Below are 26,093 nucleotides of genomic sequence, written 5' to 3'. Positions count from 1 at the left end.
TAGAGCTCCTTTTACTGTTTCAGTGCTTACAGATGCCCCTTTCCTTGAGCCCTGGTTGCCCCTTTTGCCTCTGTTACAGCTGACCTTATGGTCTGTCTTGAGTGGACATAACTTGGGCCTGTATCTATCGGTCTCTTGGATTCGCAGCCAGCCAGCCAATGTTGACTTCCACATCTATATATTTAACAGCAAAGCCCAGTTCCTGGATGCTCAGTAAGAGTGTAAATATTTGATGGACTTGACTGTGCCGCATGCTAGTTGTATGTGGAATATTGTCTCTTCTGCACTATGATTGGTGGAAAAACCTTTCTGGCTACACAAATCAAAGCCTTGCACAACTGATCATGTATCAGGAGGCCCTGGGGAAGAGGGAGGAAGGAATGCACTCAGGCAAAGAGCATCTGGATTGCTTCAGAGCTAACTCCTCAACCTCTTGCTCATTCTCCTCCAGAACAAGAAAAATCACAAGAGCCTTGTCTCCCTTGCGGGGAAAACCTGGCATCCAAATACCTCGTGTGGAACTGCTGCCCCCCGTGGCTGTACATTAAGAAGGTCCTGAGAACTGTGATGACTGACCCGTTTACTGAGCTGGCCATCACCATCTGCATCATCATCAACACTGTCTTCTTGGCCATGGAGCATCATAAGATGGAGCCCAGTTTTGAGAAGATGTTGAATACAGGGAATTTGGTAACATTATGCTTTTTAAAAATAAAAACAAATTCCAAACTTTAAATTATAACTCTTCAAAGTCCAAACATTTTGTGAATGACCTAACCTAACCTAGGTTTTTGGTCCCCTTCAGTGGAGTAGAGGGAAAAGATGGCTGTTACGGTTTTACTTTTACCCAGTGCGTTTCAGAAATTGTCCATGTGTCCTGAGTTGGTCCTCTGGTATGTTCAGGTATCTCTTTAGTTATTCAGTGGTAAGCCAGATGCAAGCAGACATCCGAAAAGGTCAGCTCTCTGAGATAATCAAGAAAATGTTAACCATATCCAGAGAACCATGGTAATGACTGCTGTGGTCCCAGTGATATTCATGCCATCATTTGTCACAAAATAATGTGACTACCATTACTAGGTGTTATTCTCCCTGGAAAGATGGATCAGGGCCTGGCAGCTGTGGGAGGTTCACTTTTCTGGGAGGGGTTGTTTGGGGGGTGGTCAGGGTGAGGTGGGGTGAATTTCCAGACTTGAGCCTGCTTCAATATGTTTCTCCTTGTATACATCTAGTCTCAGTTAAATTGGGGAAACTAAGGGGAGCAGACTTTTCAAGGATTGTTCACTTCAGTTTATGGTTCTTGTGAAGGGCATTTTTCTCAAAGAAAAATTAGTCCCTCGAATATCAGAAACAATAAATAATTGCCCACCAGATGATCTGCCCTAATTAGCTGATGGGTTAATGAGCTAAAAACCTTACCAAAATATCTAGCCTTTTCTTTTTAAACTTTTGTTTTATTTTTCTAATTTAAAAAATAATAAATGCTGTTTTATTTTTTAAAAATAAGGAAAAATACAAATAAGGGAAATAGAATAAATTCATGTCCCATGTACCTACTGGCAAAGATGATCATTTTTAGCATTGCAGAATATTTCCAAGCAATATGTAAGCATGTGTGTATGTATGTATTTTTATTTAGTTTTTTTCTCCTTTTTTGGTATATTTTTTGTTATGATGTCTTTTTACATGTCTTTAAAAAAATTGTTTTACATTGTTAAGAACCCACTGCGGCCAGGCACAGTGACTCATGCCTGTTATCCCAGCACTTTGGGAGGCTGAGGTGGGCGGATCATCAGGTCAGGAGATCGAGACCATCCTGGCTAACATGGTGAAACCCCGTCTCTACTAAAAATACAAAAAATTAGCCGGGCGTGGTGGTGGGCACCTGTAGTCCCAACTACTTGGGAGGCTGAGGCAGGAGAATGGCATGAACCTGGGAGGCGGATCTTGCTGTGAGCCGAGATCGTGCCACTGTACTCCAGCCTGGGTGACAGAGCGAGACTCCATCTCAAAAAAAAAAAAAAAAAAAAAAAAAAAAAAGAACCCACTGCACCTATTGAATTATTGAATCAGGAGTTCATTCACAGAGCACTTTTATGCATCAGGTTTACGATGGTGTGGAACTAGAGGAGGTCCTGTCATCCTCAGTTCCACATCCCTCCACAAGGAGCAGCGATACAGTGGAACTGTAGTATAAAACCAGGGTGGTTCTCCTCACAGGCAGTCTGCACATAACACATAAATTCCTTTCTCCATGCTGCCTTTGGGAATAAATGCCTTGTGGGTGTGAATGGGTTAGACTAGATTCCATGCTGCTTGACAAACCTAACACATAGTTCCTTGTAACAGATCAGGGTCTCCTGGCCATATATTCAACTATCCTTTGCTGAGGCATCCAAGAAATGAGCTGAAATTGTTTCAGTTGAAGGCAGAAAGCTGTGTCCACAGGGGTATGGTCAGCAGACTCCACCTTTCAGCATCTTCTGGTGGAATGGAGTTACTGAATAAGTTCTAGAGAATACTCAAAAATCCAGAGTCATCTCCGTGGACAGGGCTTCCCAATTGCAAAGGTGATTTGTTTTCATCTGCTGGCCCAAATTTAGAAAACGAGAAAAACCCCCATCTCAGATTTCCCACTGACTAGACATCCTGAGTGTGGAGGTGAAGCTACATTTTGCAGTTGGAAACTGAGTGACTGACATTCTTCTTCATTTCCTCCAGAGCAGGAGGAGCCACAGGACCACAGGGACATTGTTGTTTTCCAAGTACACAAGCAGCAGCTGCGCCCTAGCTCCTAAAAACTGGCAGGAAATATGTAGAACCATCTACATAGCTTGTGTTTCCATTCCATGTGCCTACTCCCTGGATATACAATACCAAAATGGCAGCCACACTATTTATTGCTCCCATGGTAGTAGTGGTGGTGAGAAGCCTTGGAGTCCTGAGTTCCAAGGAACATATCAAAACTTCCCTCCTCTGATATATGGGCCAGGATTAAGCCACTCTGTGGAGTTCTGCAGGACTGGACTAGAAAATTAACTCTCTAGGATAGAGATTGCTCTAATCGGAGGGATATACTGAATGCCAAGAAGACATAAAGAAAAATTGGGTTGAATTGACAAAACTAATGGTCCCAAGGTATCTAGGGATGCTGTAGAGCTTGATGCCTAAAGCCTAAAGAAGATACAAGAAGGAGGAGTGAGTCAAAAGAGGTGGGGATGACTACACAATTATCTAGGACAGGCATCACTGAATGCTTTTAGATACTGGTGGTGACGTTGAGCAGGAGTAGATAGCAGTATTTAAAGGGGAAATATGAAAATGAACTTGAATTTTCTTTGTAACTCTTGATTTATTTTTATTTTTCTACCCTGGATTTATCTTTGCTATCCTTTTGTCTTTAACTTGTGCCATTTTATTTTAGGCATTTTAAAAAATAAATAGTAAATCATTGAATCATTTATAAAAACAGATAATCCATTATTATTATTATTATTATTTTTTATTATACTTTAAGTTCTAGGGTACATGTGCATAACGTGCAGGTTTGTTACATATGTATACTTATGCCATGTTGGTGTGCTGCACCCATCAACTCGTCAGCACCCATCAATTCATCATTTATATCATGTATAACTCCCCAATGCAATCCCTCCCTCCTCCCACCTCCCCCCTCCCCATGATAGGCCCCAGTGCGTGATGTTCCCCTTCCCGAGTCCAAGTGATCTCATTGTTCAGTTCCCACCTATGAGTGAGAACATTCGGTGTTTGGTTTTCTGTTCTTGTGATAGTTTGCTAAGAATGATGGTTTCCAGCTGCATCCATGTCCCTACAAAGGACGCAAACTCATCCTTTTTTATGGCTGCATAGTATTCCATGGTGTATATGTGCCACATTTTCTTAATCCAGTCTGTCACAGATGGACATTTGGGTTGATTCCAAGTCTTTGCTATTGTGAATAGTGCCGCAATAAACATACGTGTGCATGTGTCTTTGTAGTAGAATAATTTATAATCCTTTGGGTATATACCCAGTAGTGGGATGGCTGGGTCATATGGTACATCTAGTTCTAGATCCTTGAGGAATTGCCATACTGTTTTCCATAATGGTTGAACTAGTTTACAATCCCACCAACAGTGTAAAAGTGTTCCTATTTCTCCACATCCTCTCCAACACCTGTTGTTTCCTGACTTCTTAATGATTGCCATTCTAACTGGTGTGAGATGGTATCTCATTGTGGTTTTGATTTGCATTTCTCTGATGGCGAGTGACGATGAGCATTTTTTCATGTGTCTGTTGGCTGTATGAATATCTTCTTTTGAGAAATGTCTGTTCATATCCTTTCCCCACTTTTTGATGGGGTTGTTTGTTTTTTTCTCGTATATTTGTTTGAGTTCTTTGTAGATTCTGGATATTAGCCCTTTGTCAGATGAGTAGGTTGCAAAAATTTTCTCCCATTCTGTAGGTTGCCTGTTCACTCTGATGGTAGTTTCTTTTGCTGTGCAAAAGCTCTTTAGTTTAATTAGATCCCATTTGTCAATTTTGGCTTTTGCTGCCGTTGCTTTTGGCGTTTTAGACATGAAGTCCTTGCCCATGCCTATGTCCTGAATGGTACTACCTAGATTTTCTTCTAGGGTTTTTATGGTATTAGGTCTAACATTTAAGTCTCTAATCCATCTTGAATTAATCTTCAGTATAAGGGGTAAGGAAAGGATCCAGTTTCAGCTTTCTACTTATGGCTAGCCAATTTTCCCAGCACCATTTATTAAATAGGGAATCCTTTCCCCATTTCTTGTTTCTCTCAGGTTTGTCAAAGATCAGATGGCTGTAGATGTGCAGGTATTATTTCTGAGGACTCTGTTCTGTTCCATTGGTCTATAGCTCTGTTTTGGTACCAGTACCATGCTGTTTTGGTTACTGTAGCCTTGTAGTATAGTTTGAAGTCAGGTAGCGTGACGCCTCCAGCTTTGTCCTTTTGACTTAGGATTGTCTTGGCAATGCGGGCTCTTTTTTGGTTCCATATGAACTTTAAAGCAGTTTTTTCCAATTCTGTGAAGAAACTCATTGGTAGCTTGATGGGGATGGCATTGAATCTATGAATAACCTTGGGCAGTATGGCCATTTTCACGATATTGATTCTTCCTATCCATGAGCATGGTATGTTCTTCCATTTGTTTGTGTCCTCTTTGATTTCACTGAGCAGTGGTTTGTAGTTCTCCTTGAAGAGGTCCTTTACATCCCTTGTAAGCTGGATTCCTAGGTATTTTATTCTCTTTGAAGCAATTGTGAATGGAAGTTCATTCCTGATTTGGCTCTCTGCTTGTCTGTTACTGGTGTATAAGAATGCTTGTGATTTTTGCACATTAATTTTGTATCCTGAGACTTTGCTGAAGTTGCTTATCAGCTTAAGGAGATTTTGGGCTGAGACGATGGGGTTTTCTAAATATACAATCATGTCATCTGCAAACAGGGACAATTTGACTTCTTCTTTTCCTAACTGGATACCCTTGATTTCTTTCTCTTGCCTGATTGCCCTAGCCAGAACTTCCAACACTATGTTGAATAGGAGTGGTGAGAGAGGGCATCTCTGTCTTGTGCCAGTTTTCAAAGGGAATTTTTCCAGTTTTTGCCCATTCAGTATGATATTAGCTGTGGGTCTGTCATAAATGGCTCTTATTATTTTGAGATACGTTCCATCAATACCGAATTTATTGAGCGTTTTTAGCATGAAGGGCTGTTGAATTTTGTCAAAAGCCTTTTCTGCATCTATTGAGACAATCATGTGGTTCTTGTCTTTGGTTCTGTTTATATGCTGGATTACGTTTATTGATTTGCGAATGTTGAACCAGCCTTGCATCCCAGGGATGAAGCCCACTTGATCATGGTGGATAAGCTTTTTGATGTGCTGCTGAATCCGGTTTGCCAGTATTTTATTGAGAATTTTTGCATCAATGTTCATCAGGGATATTGGTCTAAAATTCTCTTTTTTTGTTGTGTCTCTGCCAGGCTTTGGTATCAGGATGATGTTGGCCTCATAAAATGAGTTAGGGAGGATTCCCTCTTTTTCTATTGATTGGAATAGTTTCAGAAGGAATGGTACCAGCTCCTCCTTGTACCTCTGGTAGAATTCAGCTGTGAATCCATCTGGTCCTGGACTTTTTTTGGTGGGTAGTCTATTAATTGTTGCCTCAATTTCAGAGCCTGCTATTGGTCTATTCAGGGATTCAACTTCTTCCTGGTTTAGCCTTGGGAGAGTGTAAGTGTCCAGGAAATTATCCATTTCTTCTAGATTTTCTAGTTGATTTGCGTAGAGGCGTTTATAGTATTCTCTGATGGTAGTTTGTATTTCTGTGGGGTCAGTGGTGATATCCCCTTTATCATTTTTTATTGCATCGATTTGATTCCTCTCTCTTTTCTTCTTTATTAGCCTTGCTAGCGGTCTGTCAATTTTGTTGATCTTTTCAAAAAACCAACTCCTGGATTCATTGATTCTTTGGAGGGTTTTTTGTGTCTCTATCTCCTTCAGTTCGGCTCTGATCTTAGTTATTTCTTGCCTCCTGCTAGCTTTTGAATGTGTTTGCTCTTGCCTCTCTAGTTCTTTTAATTGTGATGTTAGAGTGTCAATTTTAGATCTTTCCTGCTTTCTCTTGTGGGCATTTAGTGCTATAAATTTCCCTCTACACACTGCTTTAAATGTGTCCCAGAGATTCTGGTATGTTGTATCTTTGTTCTCATTGGTTTCAAAGAACATCTTTATTTCCGCTTTCATTTCGTTATGTACCCAGTAGTCATTCAGGAGCAGGTTGTTCAGTTTCCATGTAGTTGAGCGGTTTTGATTGAGTTTCTTAGTCCTGAGTTCTAGTTCGATTGCACTGTGGTCTGAGAGACAGTTTGTTATAATTTCTGTTCTTTTACATTTGCTGAGGAGTGCTTTACTTCCAATTATGTGGTCAATTTTGGAATAAGTGCGATGTGGTGCTGAGAAGAATGTATATTCTGTTGATTTGGGGTGGAGAGTTCTATAGATGTCTATTAGGTCCGCTTGGTGCGGAGATGAGTTCAATTCCTGGATATCCTTGTTAACTTTCTGTCTCGTTGATCTGTCTAATGTTGACAGCGGAGTGTTGAAGTCTCCCATTATTATTGTATGGGAGTCTAAGTCTCTTTGTAAGTCCCTAAGGACTTGCTTTATGAATCTGGGTGCTCCTGTATTGGGTGCATATATATTTAGGAGAGTTAGCTCTTCCTGTTGAATTGATCCCTTTACCATTATGTAATGGCCTTCTTTGTCTCTTTTGATCTTTGATGGTTTAAAGTCTGTTTTATCAGAGACAAGGATTGCAACCCCTGCTTTTTTTTGTTCTCCATTTGCTTGGTAGATCTTCCTCCATCCCTTTATTTTGAGCCTATGTATGTCTCTGCATGTGAGATGGGTCTCCTGAATACAGCAGACTGATGGGTCTTGACTCTTTATCCAGTTTGCCAGTCTGTGTCTTTTAATTGGAGCATTTAGTCCATTAACATTTAAGGTTAATATTGTTATGTGTGAACTTGATCCTGCCATTAGATATTAACTGGTTATTTTGCTCGTTAGTTGATGCAGTTTCTTCCTAGCCTCGATGGTCTTTACATTTTGGCATGTTTTTGCGATGGCTGGTACCGGTTGTTCCTTTCCATGTTTAGGGCTTCCTTCAGGGTCTCTTGTAAGGCAGGCCTGGTGGTGACAAAATCTCTAAGCATTTGCTTATCTGTAAAGGATTTTATTTCTCCTTCACTTATGAAACTTAGTTTGGCTGGATATGAAATTCTGGGTTTAAAATTCTTTTCTTTAAGAATGTTGAATATTGGCCCCCACTCTCTTCTGGCTTGTAGAGTTTCTGCCGAGAGATCTGCTGTTAGTCTGATGGGCTTCCCTTTGTGGGTAACCCGACCTTTCTCTCTGGCTGCCCTTAAGATTTTTTCCTTCATTTCAACTTTGGTGAATCTGGCAATTATGTGTCTTGGAGTTGCTCTTCTGGAGGAGTATCTCTGTGGCATTCTCTGTATTTCCTGAATTTGAATGTTGGCCTGCCCTACTAGGTTGGGGAAGTTCTCCTGGATGATTTCCTGAAGAGTGTTTTCCAACTTGGTTCCATTTTCCCCCTCACTTTCAGGCACCCCAATCAGGCGTAGATTTGGTCTTTTTACGTAATCCCATACTTCTTGCAGGCTTTGCTCATTTCTTTTTCTTCTTTTTTCTTTTGGTTTCTCTTCTCGCTTCATTTCATTCATTTGATCTTCAATCGCTGATACTCTTTCTTCCAGTTGATCGAGTCGGTTACTGAAGCTTGTGCATTTGTCACGTATTTCTCGTGTCATGGTTTTCATCTCTGTCATTTCGTTTATGATCTTCTCTGCATTAATTAGTCTAGCTGTCAATTCTTCCACTCTTTTTTCAAGATTTTTTAGTTTCTTTGCGCTGGGTACGTAATTCCTCCTTTAGCTCTGATAAGTTTGATGGACTGAAGCCTTCTTCTCTCCTCTCGTCCAAGTCATTCTCTGACCAGCTTTGATCCGTTGCTGGCGATGGGCTGCGCTCCTTTGCAGGGGGAGATGCGCTCTTATTTTTTGAATTTCCAGCTTTTCTGCCCTGCTTCTTCCCCATCTTTGTGGTTTTATCTGTCTCTGGTCTTTGATGGTGGTGACGTACTGATGCGGTTTTGGTATAGGTGTCCTTCCTGTTTGATAGTTTTCCTTCTGAGAGTCAGAAGGACTGTCTGTTGGTCTGTTGGAGATTGCTTGAGGTCCACTCCAGACCCTGTTTGCCTGGGTATCAGCAGCAGAGGTTGCCAAAGATAGAATATTGCTGAACAGCGAGTGTACCTGTCTGATTCTTCCTTTGGAAGTTTCCTCTCAGGGGTGTACTCCACCCTGTGAGGTGTGGGGTGTCAGACTGCCCCTAGTGGGGGATTTCTCCCAGCTAGGCTACTCAGGGGTCAGGGACACACCTGAGCAGGCAGTCTGTCCGTTCTCAGATCTCAACCTCCGCGTTGGGAGATCCACGGCTCTCCCCAAAGCTGTCAGACAGAGTCGTTCGCGTCTGCACCGGCTCCCGCTACTTCCCCTGTTGGTCTTCAGCTGTGCGCTGTCCCCAGAGGTGGAGACTACAGAGACAGGCAGGCTTCCTTGAGCTGCTGTGAGCTCCACCCAGTTCGAGCTTCCCAGCGGCTTTGTTTACCTACTTAAGCCTCAGCAATGGCGGGCGCCCCTCCCCCAGCCTCCCTGCTGCCTTGCGGATAGATCGCCGCAGACTGCTGTGTTAGCAATGAGGGAGGCTCCATGGGCGTGGGACCCTCCCGGCCATGTGTGGGATATATTCTCCTGGTGTGCCAATTGGCTTAAAGCGCAGTATTGGGGTGGGAGTTACCCGATTTTCCAGGTGTTGTGTGTCTCAGTTCCCCTGGCTAGGAAAAGGGATTCCCTTCCCCCTTGTGCTTCTCAGGTGAGGCGATGCCTCGCCCTGCTTCAGCTCTCGCTGGTCAGGCTGCAGCAGCTGACCAGCACCGATTGTCCGGCACTCCCTAGTGAGATGACCCCAGTACCTCAGTTTAAAATGCAGAAATCACCGGTCTTCTGTGTCGCTCGCGCTGGGAGTTGGAGACTGGAGCTGTTCCTATTCGGCCATCTTGCTCCGCCCCCCCTCCATTATTTTTAATAATTGAATTTGGTCATTTATAGGTTCCACCAGAATTGTAGACAGTTTTATAAAAATCTTTGTAAAGACTTTAATCCTTTGAATATTACCTTATTATTTTTATATTCTTGCTTTTTTCATTTCTATTCATTTGTGTTTGCATGTGATAAGACTGTGCTATTTGCTGTGAAGAAATGATTTGCTTTATTTTCTGCAAAGATATGGAAGACAGATTTAGTTTTTAATTGGTTACTACATTCAACATTTTTACAAATTTCTTAAGCCTTATTTATCTGATTATTGAAGACAAAGACAAAACTGTTTTGCCCATGGAAAATACAAAATTCAGTACTTTTTGTAATTCCTGCCTCTTCTTTTTATTCTTTGATATTTTGTTCTGGAAGTGTGAGCCCTGCATTCTGAATGAGTTTTTAGGATTGTATTCTAAATCACCAATTCTTCTTTCAACCATAACCATAACCAATCTAAGGCTTATCCCATATATTGAGTTGCTCAAAGACAGTTTTTTGTCCCTGGAAGTGTTTTCTAATTCTATGATCTGTGCCCCTTTTTTGTTTTTATTTTTAATTTTTTTGATCAAGGTGTTGAAATTAGGTGGTCAGGTGAACTCCTCCTGGATTCTAGTTTATGGGGGATAGTTACCCTTAGTTTTCAGGGCTATTGTATACATTCCTTCTCTCCCTATTTTAACTGTTTTAATTGGTATTCTAAAGAGAATTCAGAGGAGAAATTGCCTGACACTTTCTGTCACCCTGCCATCTACCAGTAATACCATTTTGCTTTATCTTCAACAGAATGAGAAGTAATATTCATTTTCCATTCTGGTGTCTTTGAGCTTGGTTACATTGCTCTGGGCACCATGGAGAGGGATGGAGAGAGGAGCAAAGTCACAGTGAGGTTCATGCTACAACAGTAAATGTTTCTATTGCATGGACGTTAGGGTATAGTGTATCAATCATGAGAATACTTTTCATTTCTTTGTAACCTCTGTACTTCCCTTGGGCCATTCTTTAAAGTGTGTCTCTGCAGCTTCCTTCTCTCATTCTTCTTTGTCCCACTGTAGGTTTTCACTAGCATTTTTATGGCAGAAATGTGCCTAAAAATCATTGCTCTCGATCCCTACCACTACTTTCGCCGAGGCTGGAACATTTTTGACAGCATTGTTGCTCTTCTGAGTTTTGCAGATGTAATGAACGGTAAATTTCAAAAGAGAAGCTGGCCATTCTTGCGTTCCTTCAGAGTGGTAAGGCACTTTCTTATTTTACTGCATAAACGTAGCCGACTAAGTGGAAAAAAAGCCTTGAGAGAATTCAATGGTTATCTTGGACTAAACTTTAATTTGTCTTACTTTAACCCCAGAACCAAAACTGCACTCCTCTTCCTGCACAGATCTTTGATAGCCTTGCAAGTCCCTGGGGGTCTTCGCTTAACTGAACCCTTATACCCTCAGCCCCTTCCTGCCAGAGATGACCCTTTAGGCAACTGGGTACAAAATTGTGTCTCCCAGTGTGGGGACTCTGCTCCTTGCTCTGTGCACAACCCTTCCAACACTCTTTTTTCCCATGGAGCTCTGAGGCAATAAATAAATAAGAGAAAATATTCCTATCTCTCCGGTCATATTGGGCTCACCAAGCGGGGTGCAGACTGTAGAATGCATGGGAGGAATGCAGGGGAGCTGATGGCAGGTTTCTCACTGCTGCCAGTGCCACATTCCTGTTCTGTAGTCTTCGCCCTCTATGCAGTTTGGAAGCATTCTGGAAAACTTTACAGAGTGCCTAATATAAATTGACACAAGGGAAGGAACAAAGATGAGGAAATCACTGTCTTTGAGAAGTTTGCAGCACAGGAGTGATACAAGACTGGGCTATATGCACAGTACAGTGTGACAGAGTCCAGGAAAGGTATAGACAGAGGACTACAGATAAATCCAATCTGAGACGGGAAACTAGAAAACCTCCAAGGTGGGATTTCGTCCCCTTTCAAAGATATTTACCTTTTCTTTTTTAGATAGGATTTCTAAGCCTATAGAGTAAGATACTTAATTCAGTTACCTAAGTGTACATTTTATATTTTTTATACTTGGGATATAGTAAGAGGTTACACTGCTCAAAGTCAAGTGTTATTAAGCTTTTCTACTAATGTTTTATTAGCACTCAGGTAAGCAAAATTGCGTTTGCTTTATCATTGTTTAGGCTTATTACAGCCAGGCTCTAATGCACGGAAGTCTGTGGCATTGTCTCTGCATGAGAATGGAACCACAGTTTCTTCCTGGGATGCTCCTAGCTCCCCTTTGAGCAGACAATGACAGTCCTCTTCAAGCAGAAGCCTTACTGACCTGCAATATTTCTATCCCCAAATAGGGGATGTGCTTAACAAAATTGTACTTTGGAGTAAAACCGTCAGTTTACATCAAAAGTTAATATAAGAAACAACCTATAAAACAAGTTTCTACGTTTTCTCTAATGTTGTTTCCTATAAAGTCTGTGAAGATCTAGGATAAAATTTATCTTTGGAAAAAGTATACAAGTCTTGAATAGCTGGTTGCCTTTTCTCTCCTGACTACAAACGTCATATTACTGTAATCATTCTTATGAGGCTTAGATTCAAACTCGTGGCCTGAATTATATAATGCAGAAGTTAGCAAACTTTCTCTGTAAAGGGCCAGATGGTAAATGTTTTCAGCCTTACAGGCTATGTGGTCTGTGTTGCAACCATTAAGTTTTGCCATTGTAGCATAAAACAAGCCATAGACTTTAAAAAAACAATGAGCATGGCTATGTTCCAATAAACTTTATGGATGCTGAAACTTGAACTTCACATGATTTTAATGCATCATGAAATATCCTTTTGATTATTGTCATATTCTTTTTTGAGACAGAGTTTGGCTCTGTCGCCCAGGCTGTAGTGCAGTGGCGTGATCTCAGCTCACTGCAACCTCCGCCTCCCAGGTTCAAGCCATCCTCCCTCCTCAGCCTCCCGAGTAGCTGGGACTACAGGCGCATGCCACCACGCCTGGCTAATTTTTGTATTTTTTGTAGACATGGTGTTTCACCATGTTGTCCAGGCTGTTCTTGAACTCTCTGGTGCTTAAGTGATCACCCACCTCAACCTCCCAAAGTGCTGGGATTATAGGTGTGAGCCACTGTGCCTGGCCTGATCATTTTTCAATCACTTAAATGTGGAAAAGTATTCCTGTCTCTGAGGTCATACAAAAATAGGCAATGGACTGGATTTGGATCTCAGACCAGAGTTTGCTGACACTTGGTATATTACATAGAATTCCAAAACATTCATTTTATGTAACAATTATGTAGCTCAGTCACCATGCTGATCCCAAAGTCCTTATCATTAAAAAACTAAGACAAAATATTTCCGTGTGTGTGTGTGTATATGTGATGGAGTCTTGCTCAGTCTCCAGGCTGGAATGCAACGGTGCAATCTCGGCTCACTGCAACCTCTGACTCCCAGGTTCAAGCGATTCCCCTGCCTCAGCCTCCCGAGTAGCTGGGACTACAGGCATGCGCCACCATGTCCGGCTAATTTTTTTGTATTTTTAGTAGAGACGAGATTTCACCATGTTGGCCAGGATAGTCTCAATCTCCTGACCTTGTGATCCACCCGCCTTGGCCTCCCAAAGTGCTGGGATTACAGGTATGAGCCACTGTGTCCAGCCAATATTTCCATTTTCAAATAAGAAAGTAGATACAGGTGAGCATTAGATTATGACAGAGAGTTGATGGCTATGTTCAGGATGGATTTAACTTTGAAAAAAGTTTTGGATGTCATAAGTTTGGGTATATGTCATTTGCTTTATAGATGAACAGTTGGAATTTGTCCTTAACTGACTTTTCTTCCATTTTTGTTTGTTGTCTTTTTCTACAGCTCAGGGTCTTCAAGTTAGCCAAATCCTGGCCAACTTTGAACACACTAATTAAGATAATCGGCAACTCTGTCGGAGCCCTTGGAAGCCTGACTGTGGTCCTGGTCATTGTGATCTTTATTTTCTCAGTAGTTGGCATGCAGCTTTTTGGCCATAGCTTCCATTCTCAAAAGAGTCAAAAACTCTGTAACCCGACAGGCACGACAGTCTCATGTTTACGGCACTGGCACATGGGGGATTTCTGGCATTCCTTCCTAGTGGTGTTCCGCATCCTCTGCGGGGAATGGATCGAAAATATGTGGGAATGTATGCAAGAAGCGAATACATCATCATCATTGTGTGTTATTGTCTTCATATTGATCACGGTGATAGGAAAACTTGTGGTATGTTTCTTAGATTTTTTTCAAAAAAAGAAAAGACCCTACATGCCTCTCAAATACATTACTTCATTTGCAAAACTTTACTAGTAAAAATTATTATTCTCAATATAATGCCAAATAAATATTTGAAATATTCATTCAAATTTTGTTTGAAAAAAGTATGATAAGCATGAAAAAAACCTATTTGACACATACTACTCATTTGACTGATGCCCCAAAATTTATTTTATTCTGGATGATTCTTCTAAGACAATAGTATTCTCTTCCCCAGTGATTGGCTGAAGTAGGACTTTGTGAGTTCGTATGGTCAATAGGATGTAAAGAGGTGTCCACTGGAGAAACTTGGGAACAATCTTTCGTTCTTAAGAAATATGTGTTTAAAAAAATGATCCTTTTACTTCCTCTGGACTTTTTTATGACTTTTTTATGACTTTTTCCTCTGGACTTTTTTAAAAGCCAGATCGTGAGCTTGGAACTGTGGTGGAATTGCCCACAGGAATATGGATCTGACATGCAGGACTGCTGTGCAATCCTCTCCTGTTTGCACAAATTGAGAGACGGTGTACTTTGTGCAGTTTCTTTAGGTCCTGTTCCCCTAACTTCAATGAGGTAATAGGTGCCTAACCAGAGGGGTTTGAACCAAACCTGCAAGCATTGTGCAACCATGAGAAGAGCCAGCCTAAAACAAAGCCAACACTGAGGCAGGTAGAGTGTAAAGAGAGAACAAACCTGTATTCATGTCATAATTGGCCCCCTGTTCTATTTTCAAACTTCTTGTTATGCTACAGTTTTTTGTTGTATAAGCTGGCTTGAGTGTGTTACTTGCAGCTGGAAGCATAGATGTTTATGAGGAGGCTAATTAAGTGCACTTCATTGTCTTACTGCACAAGATCTTCAGGATCAAGTTGGGGCTATAGTGCAATATAATTAACTCTCTACAATGATAGCTTTATCCTAAGTACCTAATAAATGGTGTACCTAGACAGTAAGTGTTACATACAAAAGCTCAGAAGAATAGGGCATCACCAGTGGGAGTGGGAGGATAGCACTGAGAAAGGATTTGTGGAAGATTACAGAACTTGAAAAGACCACTTATAAGGTAAGGAGAACTTAGACAGATAGAGGAGAGCTTAAGCAAAGATCCAGAGATGGGAATTCTCACAGTGCAGCTGAGGAACTGTGACTAGACCCATTCACACCCACCGGGCACTTCTCTCCAAAGGCTGTCTATTGCTGAGTTGAAGAGAGCCACAAACAAAGGAATTTGAGGAGGTAAAGATGATGAATTAGAGGGTGTGTAATTATGAGCAAAGAACCCAGGTAGGAAGCTATTGGGATTACATGAATTTGAAGTGATATGTGGTTCAACAGAAGAGTTGCATATTTGGTCCAACCCCGTTGGCTTGGCCTCAATACATTACTAAGGTTAGGGCAACAGGACCTAAAGAAACTGTAAAGTACATCATCTCACAAATATGCAAATAAGAAAGGACTGTACATTGGGCTTGAATATCAGATTCATCTCCTTGTGGGAAATTCCAGGAAAAATCAAAGCTCACTATCCAGCTGTTCCTCAAGAAACGTACACTCTTAATTTTGCCATATGGTTATCCCATTCTGCTTTACCTTGGTGAGGGTCTACTCATCCATGTTCTTTATATGTAGGGAAAGTGGACTTGGCTATTTGTACCCTCTAATTTCAATTTTTATTCTGTCTTACTGTTTCTATTTCTTTCTCAATCTTTTATTTATTGGATAGATGAACTTTCTTAGGAGACAGTGGGACATAAATCTCTCATTTGATTCTGTTTTTAGTCTTGGGAAAAAGTTGTCCTGGAAACCCACTATATCTTTTCCTTTGCTAAACTTTCCTTTCTTCTTGCTACCCACCCCATTCCCAGGTGCTCAACCTCTTCATTGCCTTACTGCTCAATTCCTTTAGCAATGAGGAAAGAAATGGAAACTTAGAAGGAGAGGCCAGGAAAACTAAAGTCCAGTTAGCACTGGATCGATTCCGCCGGGCTTTTTGTTTTGTGAGACACACTCTTGAGCATTTCTGTCACAAGTGGTGCAGGAAGCAAAAGTTACCAAAGCAAAAAGAGGTGACAGGAGGCTGTACTGCACAAAGCAAAGATATCATTCCCCTGGTCACGGAGATGAAAAGGGGCTCAGAGACCCAGGAGGAGCTTGGTATACTAACCTCTGTACCAAAGACCTTGGGCATCAGGCATGACTGGACTTGGTTGGCACCACTTGCAGAGGAGGAAGATGATGCTGAATTTTCTGGTGAAGATAACGCACAGCCCATCACACAACCAGAGGCAGAACAACAGGTATGAAGGTTCACACATTCACACATAGACTTAAAGGTCATACAAAGCTGGAGTTACCACAGGGCACTGGTTGCCTGCCCTTTTCTAGGCACTATGCAAGGATAATAAGGGTACAAAATGTGGCTGCCCTTTGATACCCATGTGCACATCTCAGGACAGGTTCTTTATTGTGGTCCTGCAAGTGTGGCACAGATAGGAGGTGTCGGGGGTTCAGAGGGGAGCAAAATCAGAATGGGCTGGGATGACAGGGGGAGTTCCTTTGGTTGAACTCTACAAGAAATGTAGAATTTGGATTGGCTGAAAAGTGAGGAGAAGGGGTTTGGGAAGTAAACTGAATGGCATGTTTTGTTTGTTGGTTGGTTTGTCTTTTTTTAGAAAAAGGCAGTGCTGGGAACAACCTCAGTTTCTGCAGAGACCAATCTTGTGGGTGAGGAGTGGTGGGAGATGGGGACTGTCAGGGAGTGTGAGGGCAATGGATACTGTAGTAGTCTGTTCAGGCTGCTATAACAAAATAGCATAGACTGGGTAACTTCTAAGCAACAGAAATTTATTTCTTGCAGCTCTGAAGCCTGAGAAGTTTCAGATCAGGGCAACGACAGATTTGATGTCTGGGGAGGGCCCATTTACTGACTCATAGACAGCACCTTCTCGCTGTGCTCATATAATGGAGGAGTGAACAACTTCCCCTGGGCCTATTTTATGAGCACATTAATAGAAGCCCACACATCTTAATGCTATCATCTTGGGGATTAGGATTTCAGTATACGAAAATTGTGAGGAGTGTGCAGAAACATTCCAACCTTAAAAAATGCATAAAATAAACAACAAGGGACTTGTTCTGGATGCAGCAGGGGCTGTCTGTGTACTTGTTTCCTACCATGGTTGTGACATACTGCATTCCCACCAGCAACCTATGGGCATTCCATTGACTCTGCATCCTGGCCAGTGTTTTTGTTGTCAGCCTTTTAAGTTTTAACCATTCTAGTGGTTTTGTCATGGTATCTAACTATGGTTTTAATTCTAATTTCACTGACAAATAATGATATTGTATTGCTTTTTATTTATATTTTGGTCATTTGTATACTTCATTGGTGAAGTGTCTATTGCCCATTTTTATTAAGGGATTTGTCTTCCCATTATTGAATCGTAAGGCAACTTTCCCCACACTTTTTGGCACCAGGGACCAATTTCATAGAAGACAATTTTTCCATGGATCAGGGTGGAGGGAGAATGGTTTTGGAACGATTCAAGTGCATTACATTTATTGTGCACTTTATTTCTATTATTATTACATCGTAATATACAATGAAATAATTATACAACTCACCATAATGTAGAATCCATGGGAGCTTGTTTTCCAGCAATTATATAGTCCCATCTGGGGGTGATGGCAGACAGTGACAGATCATCAGCCATTAGATTCTCATATGGAGCACGCAACTTAGATCCCTTCCATGTGTAGTTCACAGTAGGGTTCATGCTCCTATAAGAATCTAATCCCACCACTGATCTGATGGGAGGCGAAGGTCAGGCAGTAATGCGAGCGATGGGGAGTGGCTGTAAATACAGATGAAGCTTTGCTCACTCACCAGTCACTCACCTCCTGCTGTGTGGCCTGGTTCCTAGCAGGCCACAGACAGGTACTGACTGGTCTCTGGCCTGGTGGTTAGGGACTCCTGTTGTAAAGAATAATTGTGTATTCTGAACACAAGTCCTTTTTCTGACATGTATATTTCACATATTTCCTACCAGTCTGTGGCTTGCATTTATTTTCTTAAGGGTATTTTTCAATGAGTATAAAGTTTTAATTTTGATAATATATAATTTAACAAAATTTCTCCTATGGTTTATGTGTTTTGTTTTCATTCTAAGAAATCTTTGCATAACCTAAACTCACAAAGGTTTTCTCGTATGTTTTCTTTTAGAGTTTTATAGGTTTAACTCTCAGGTTCAAGTCCATGATCCATTTCAATTTCATGTTTGTGTATGGTGTGAGTTGAGGTATTGTTTTTCCTATATATGTATCCAGTGATTTCAGCCATATATTGAAAAGATTACTCTTTCCCCATTGAATTAACTTGGTATCTTTGTAAAAAAAAGCAATTGGCCATATATGCATAGGTCTATTTCTGAAATATTAATTCTGTTTCATTGATTTATGTATCTGTCTTTATATGAATACCACACTGTCTTGATTGCTGTAGATTTATATTAGATTTTAAAAAGCAAGATGTGTAGCTTTGTTCTTTATTAAATTTGTTTTGTGTAGGTTCTTTGCATTTTTGTATGCATTTTAGAATCAACTTATCAGATTTTCACAAAAATTTGCTGGAATTTTGTTTGGGACTGCATTGAATATGTGGATCATTTTGTAGATAATTGGCATCTTACCAAAAATGAGTGTCCTGATTCATGAACATGTCTACCTCTCTACTTATTTAGATGTTCTTTAATTTCTCTTAGCAATGTTTTATGATTTTCATTGTACAAGTCTTGACATATTTTGTTAAATTTGTACTGAAGTAGTTAATGTTTTTCATTATTGTAAATGTAATTTTAAGATATTTTAATTTCCATATGTTTATAGCTAGTATAAAAAATTGTCTTTTGTCTATTGACCTCCTAGCTTCAAACCTTGGAAAACTGACTTATTAATTCTAAATCATTTTGTGTAGATTGAGTAGAATTTTCTATTTATACAGTTTTTTTTTACCTGAAGAGAAAAACCATTTTACTTCTCCTTTAAAAATAATCTATTTTTTTTTCTTCCTTTATTACACTGGCTAGGATCTATAGTATAATCTTTAACAGGATTGGTGAGACAGGATATATTGCCTAGCTCTTAATCTTAGATAGAAAGCATAATCTTTCACTATTAAACAAGATTTTAGTTGAGGAAGTTCCTTTTATTCCTAGTTGTTGAGAGTTATATTTTTAATTACAAAAATACGTTGAATTTCTGAAATGCATTTTTTGCATGTATTAAGATGATCATTGTGTTTTTTTCTTATTTATTTTGAATGTTAAATCACCTATGCATTCCTTATATTATCCCTACTTGGTTACAGTATATTATCCTTTATATATATCTAGATTCAATTTGCTAATATTTTGTTAAGCATTTTGCAGGCATAGTTTCTCCTTCGTAATGTGTTTGGCTTTGGTATCAGATTAACATGGGCCTCATTAAATGAGTTGAGAAGTCTTCCTCCTTTCCTATTTCTGAGACACTGTGTGTATAACTGGTATTATTTCTTCTATTAATGTTTGATAGAATTTACCAAATATTCATTAAAGTGGGCATAAGTTGTCTTTTTTGGAATTTTTTTTGTTATGAATTCAATTTCTTTAATAAATATAGGACTATTCCAGTTTTCTACTTTTTTTGTTCCAATTTGGTTAATATGTATGTTTTAAAAATTAGATAAAGGAATTTATGGGTATAAAGTTGTTTATAGTATTTTCTTATTCTTTTAGTGTTTGTAGAATTTTTATAGTGTCTGTAGAATTCTAGTAGTGTCTGTAGTGATGTTTTTCCTCATGCATATTGATAATTTTTATCTTCCTTTCTATTCAATATAGTTAGAAGTTTATCAACTTTATTGATATTTTCAAAGAATCAGCTTTTGGTTTTATTTTTCCTTATTGTTTTTACATGTTTTTATTTTATAGATAGATTCTCTTTTTCTTATTTTTTTCTTCCTTTTGCTTAGTATGGGTTTAATTTGCTCTTCTTTGTCTGGATTATTAGAGTGTACACTTCAACTAGGGTCTAGCAAACTACAACCTATGGGCCATTTCTGGCTCACCCCTTGTTTTCTTTTTTAAATAAAGATTTATTGACTCACAGCCACGCTAAATTGTTTACCTATTATCTCTGCTGCTTTAATGCCGCAACAACAGAGTTAAATAGTCACAACAGAGACTTCATGGCTTGCAAAACCTAAGATATTTGCTTGTGGGTTCTTTAAGGGTAAAGTTTTTCAACCCCTGGCTTAGATTATTGATTTAAGTCTTTTTTTCTTTTTTATTGCAAACATTTAAAACTACAAATTTCTCTTTAAGCACTGCTTTAGCTGCATTCTACTAATTTTGCTATGCTATATTTTCCTCTTAACTTGGTTAAAAATATATTCTAATTTCTCTTGTGATTTCTGCTTTTGCTCATCAATTATTTATGAGTATTGTTCAATTTTCAAATAATTAAAGATTCTCCTGATATACTTGTTATTCATTAAAGTTTGATTTTTTTGTGGCCAAATAATATATTTTATAAGCTTTAAACCTTTTAAAATTTCTTGAGATATGTTTTATGATTTTTTTGTTTTTATGTTTCAGCATATAGTCTGACTTGGTGAATGTTCAATATGCAATTGAAAGGAGTATGCACTTTAAAGAAATGATTGGGTGAAGTGCTATATTTGTGTCAATTAGATCAAGCTGGTTGTTAGTGTTGTTCAAGTCTTCTATGTCCTTATTGATTTCCTCTTATCTTCAAATATTAGGACGGCAGTGTTGCAATTTTTAACTGTAATTGTGAATTTGTTTGTTTCTAATTTTAGTTTCATTAAGTTTTTTACTTCGTGTATTTTGAAGCTCTGTTATAAGGAGAACACATACCTAGGATTGTTAGGTGTTTCCTTTATCCTTATTAAATGTTCCTTTTCATCTCTGATAACATTTTTTATTCTGGAGCCTACTTTGTCTGATATTAATATATCCACTCCAACTTTCTTATGTTTAGTATTTGTATGGTATCATTTTTTCTTCTTTTATTTTAATCTATGGGTGTTTTTATATTTAAAATTCATTTCATATACACATCATATTGTTAAATCTTGCTTTTTTCTTGCAGGTAATCTTTTTATTTTAGAATAGTTTTAGGTTTACATGAATATTGTATAGTAGAGAGAGTTCCCATATACTCCACATCCAGTTTCCCTCTCATTAACATTTTACATTGGTATGGTACATTTTTTACAATTAATGAACCAAGATGAATAATTGTTAACTAAAGTCTATAGTTGATTTATATGTCCTTAGTTTGTATCTAGCACACAGTTTTCCTACCCCAGGAGTCTACTCAGGATACCACATTACATTTAGTTGTCGTATCTTCTTAGGCTTCCTCAGTTTTTCAGACATTCCCTGTTTGTGATGACCTTGATATTTTAAAGTGACATTGGTCAGGTGTGTTGTAGAATGTACCCCAATTTGGATTTGCTCTAATTTTTCTCATAGATTGAGATTACAGGTTGTAGGGAGAAATACCACAGAGACAAAATGCTCTTCTCATCATATCATATCAAAAGTCCATGCTATTACTATTTATATTAACCTTGATCACTTGGCTGAGGTAGTGTTTGTCAGTCTCATCCTCTGTAAACTTACTCTTCTTTACCCCTTTTTCCACACCATACTCTTTGAAAAGTAGTCACTATATTTAGCACACACGTAATGAATGAAGAGAAATTTTATTTTCTTATCCGGTCTGATAATTGCTGCCTTTTAGTTTGAATGCCTGGGTCATTTACATTTAATGTAATTCTTGATACATTTGAATTTGTTTTAACTATTATTTGTTCCCTTACCTCACTTTTCCCTGCCTTATTTTGGATTGAGTATTTTTTCAGTATACTATTTTATCTCCCTTACTGGTTTATTCTGTAGAAACAGTTTTTCCACTCACACAGCACTTCTGATACCAAATGTGTGGGGTTTCTCCACACCAAGCAACACTCCAACACTCTGGACACTAACTGAGTGTACAACAGTTCAACTCAATTCTTGTTTTGTTCAGGATCTTGGAGAAGAAGCATTCAGTCTGTAACCATTTAAATGTAATGTTGAATATGCCCTTTAGCAAGTTCAGAAATTCCACTCCATTTCTAGTTTGTTGAGTGTTTTTATCACAGTGTTTTCTTTTGTCAAGTGCTTTCTCTAGATGTATTTAGATAATGCTTTTGTCCTTATTTCTATTCATTTTTCAGATGTTAAATCAACTTTTCATTCCCAGAATAAATCCCACTTGGTCATGGCATATAATCATTTTTATATATTGTTGGGAATTCAGTTTGCTAGTGTTTTGTTAATAATTTTTTCTTCTGTATTTATAAGAGATATTGGTTTATAGTTTATTTTTCTTGTGATGTCATTGTCTGGTGTTTATATCAGGGTAATACTGGCCTCAAATATTGCCCAAATGAGTTAAGTGTTCCTTCTTCTATCTTTTTCAAGTCTTAGTGAAAATTTGGTATTAATTTTTCTTTAAATGTTTAGTAGAATTGACCAGTAAGGCATTTGGGTCTGGGCTTTTCTTTGTGGGAATTTTGGTTTTCAAATATAACTTATTTTTTAGAGCAGTTAAAAATTGAGTGGAAGGTACAGAAATTTCCTACATACACCTTCACCCTACATATGCATAGCATCCCCCATTATCAGCATTTCCCCCCAGAGTGGTACATTTGTCATAATTGACAAACCTACTTTGACATGTAATTATCACCCAAAGTCCATAGTTTACATCAGGGTTTAGTTTTGGTATTGTACAGTGTGTAGTTTTAGACAAACGTATAATAAATGTATCCACCATTATAGTATTATACAGAGTGGTTTTACTGCTCCAGAAATCCTCTGTGCTCCTCCTATTTATCTCTTCAACTCCCAACCTCTGGCAAACGCTGTTCTTTTTATTGTCTCCATAGTTTTGTCTTTTCCAGACTATCATATTATTGGAATCATATAGTATATAGTCTTTTCAGATTGGCTTCGTTCACTTAGGATTATGCATTTATGTTTCCCCCGTGTCTGTGCATTGCTTGATAATTCATTTCTTTTTGTTGCCCTTGTACTTTTTCCTATTTTTGTTTTCCACTTCTTCTCTGCATTTTGTGGTTTAAATCAAACATTTCATACGGTTCCATTTTCTCTTCTTCCTCAGTATATCAGTCTTACTTTTTCTTTTTGCTTTTTTTAGTGGTTGTCCTAGAATTTTCAATATACATTTTCAACTGATCCAAGTTCACTTACAAATAACATTACTTCATGGGTAGTGTGCATAGCTTATAATAATAAAATAATCCCAGTTCCTCCCTTATATTCTTTGTCTAATTGCAGTCATTTATTTTATTTATTCATTAGTAAAATAACATATTTGAAATATATATTTAAATACATTGTTGTTATTATTATTTTGAACAAAGTGTTATCTGTTAGATAAATTAAGAATAAGAAAAATAAATGTGTTTGTCGGGTGCAGTGGCTCACGCCTACAATCCCAGCACTCTGGGAGGCCAAGGCAGGTGGATCACCTGAGGTCAGGAGTTTGAGACCAGCCTGGCCAACATTGTGAAACCCTGTCTCTACTAAAAATACAAAAATTAGTCAGGCATGGTGGCAGGTGCCTGTAATCCCAGCTACTCAGGAGGCTGAGGCATAAGAATCTCTTGAACCTAGGAGGCGGAGGTTGCAGTGAACTGAGATTTCTCCATTGCACTCCAGCCTGGGTGACAAGAGTAAAACTCCATCTCAAAAAAAAAAAAAGTGCTTTTATTTTGCTTCACTTATTATTTAGTCCTTATCTTTCTTTCTTTATGTAGATCTGAGTTTCTGATCTATATCATTTTCCTTACCTCTAAACAACTTCATTTAACATTTCTCACAAGATAGGTAAGGCAACAAATTTCCTCAACTTCTGTTTGTCTGAGGAAGTATTTCTCCTTCACTTTTAAAGAATAATGTCACAGGGTACAGAGTTCCAGGTTGGTGGTTTTTTTCTCTTGGTTCTTTAAATATTTAACTGTCTTGCTTCACTCTTCTTGCTTGCATGATTTCTGACAAGTCAGACATAATTTTTACCTTAGCTCCTGTGTAGGTAAAGTGTTTTCTTCCTCTTTCTTCTTTCAGGATTTTTTATCTTTGATTTTCTGTAGTTTAAATATGATATGTCTGTCTAAGTGTAGTTTTTTGGATCTTTATCTTGCTTAGTCTCTGAGCTTCCTGGATGTGAAGTTTCGTTCTGATATTAAATAGAGGGAAACTCTTGGTCATTATTGTTTCAAATAATTCTTCAGTTTCTTTCTTTCTTCTCCTTCCGGTATTGCCATTACATGTATCTTATACCTTTTGTAGTTGTCCCGCAGTTCTTGAATATCTTGTTCTGGTTTTTATAAATCTTTTTCTGTTTACTGAAAAGTTTCTGTTTACTGAAAAGCTTTTGATATTTTCATTGAGATATCCTCAAGCTCAGAGATTCTTTCCTTCAGCATGTCCAATATACTGATAAACCCATCAAAGGCATTCTTTATTTCTGTTAAATGTTTTTTATCTCTAGCATTTCTGTTTGGTTTTAGAATTTCCATTTCTCTGTTTACATTGTTAATCTGTTCTTGCATACTGTCTGCCTTATCCATCAGGGTCCTTAGCAAATTAATCATAGTTGTTTTAAATTCCCTGTCTGATAATTCTAACACCCCTGTTATATCCGAGTTTGGTTCTGATGCTTGCTCTGGCTCTTCAAACTGTGGTTTTTTGTTTTTTGTTTTGTTTTTGTTTTGTCTTTTGGTATGCTTTTTAATTATAGCCAGACATGATACACAGAATGAAAGAAACCGCTATGAACAGACCTTTAGTAATGTAGTGAAAAGGAATAGGGGAAGGGGAAGCGTTCTATAGTCCTATGATTAGGTCTCAGTCTCTTGGTAAGCCTGTGCCTCTGGACTGTGAACTTTGTAAGTGCTTCTTAGTCTCCCTTAGGTGGGATAGGATGACTAGAGTGGGCTCGAGTTAGGTACTTCTCTTCTTTCACAGGGATGGCTAGAACCAGCTGGAGTTGGGTATTTCCCTTCTCCTAAGTCAGTCAGTCTGTGATAAACCCCAGCAGGTTAGGCTCTGGTTAAATAATTTCTCTTGAAGGCAGAACTTGTTGGAAAGAATGCAATCCTGTACCAAACATTAAAATGGTTCCTTTTTCAGTCCCCCTTCAAGCCAGAAGCTTGAAGGGGTGTTTCTCTGGTATTCTCAGTGAGAACCTGGGAGAGCTCCAAGAGGTAAACCTCACAAAAGTGTGGTGGCCTCCCTCATGACTGGGTACCCATGGAGGTTTTTTTTTTTTTTAATCTCTTAGACATACTGAGCCTTTAGCAATTTGTCAATTACAGTTCAGGTTTTCCTTAGCCGGCACTGGTTCCCATTAAGGTTTTGCCTCCGTAAGTTGTGATTCTCTGTATTTGCCTGCGTCTCCAGTTTTAGAGGCAGTGTTAGCTCTGTAACTTCACTTCTCTTACAGATCTAGGAAGAGTTGTTGATTTTTCCATTGTTCATCTTTTTATTTGTTGTTAGGATAGAGTGGTGACTTTCAAGGTTCTTACTTGATGAACCAGAAACCAGAAGTATCTACACAAAGTTTTTATATTACAAATTCAAGCACTTTACTTGTAGGGCTATTCAGATTTTCTGTTAATTCTGCTTGTTATTTTATATATTTCTATGAATATGTTCATTTCATTGAAGTTATTTAATTTGTTAACATACAATTATTCATAATATTTTTTTACAATCCTTTTGATTTCTGTAAGGTTAATACTAATCCCCTCCCCACCTTTTTTTTTAGTAATTTAGATCTTTTTTTTTTCATGGTTAGTCTAGTTCACATCTTGTCAATTTTGAAAGTCTTTTCAAATAGCCAACTTTCAGTTTTCTTAATTTTCCTCTAATATTTTTGTACCCTCTATTCATTAATTTCTGTCAAATATTTATTATATCCTTTCTTCTGCTTCCTTTGATTTTACTTTTCTTTTTTCTGTGTC

At 38.6% G+C, this 26,093-nt stretch overlaps 1 protein-coding gene across 2 annotated transcripts in view; it reads left to right on the top strand.

The window, feature by feature from the left end:
• The window catches only part of SCN11A (sodium voltage-gated channel alpha subunit 11), a 122,249-nt gene that overhangs the window by 39,566 nt on the left and 56,590 nt on the right, over window positions 1-26,093 (top strand). For both annotated transcript variants that reach the window (XM_010371500.2, XM_030938952.1), the window contains exons 12-15: window positions 452-690; window positions 10,758-10,937; window positions 13,577-13,957; window positions 15,856-16,287. In XM_010371500.2, coding sequence (XP_010369802.2) covers window positions 452-690; window positions 10,758-10,937; window positions 13,577-13,957; window positions 15,856-16,287 — 1,232 coding nt within the window. The remainder of the gene's footprint in view (window positions 1-451; window positions 691-10,757; window positions 10,938-13,576; window positions 13,958-15,855; window positions 16,288-26,093) is intronic.

The sequence above is a fragment of the Rhinopithecus roxellana genome, chromosome 1, assembly GCF_007565055.1.
Source record: "Rhinopithecus roxellana isolate Shanxi Qingling chromosome 1, ASM756505v1, whole genome shotgun sequence".
Taxonomy (NCBI): Eukaryota; Metazoa; Chordata; class Mammalia; order Primates; family Cercopithecidae; genus Rhinopithecus; species Rhinopithecus roxellana.
This window is presented reverse-complemented; position numbering and strand designations above follow the sequence as displayed.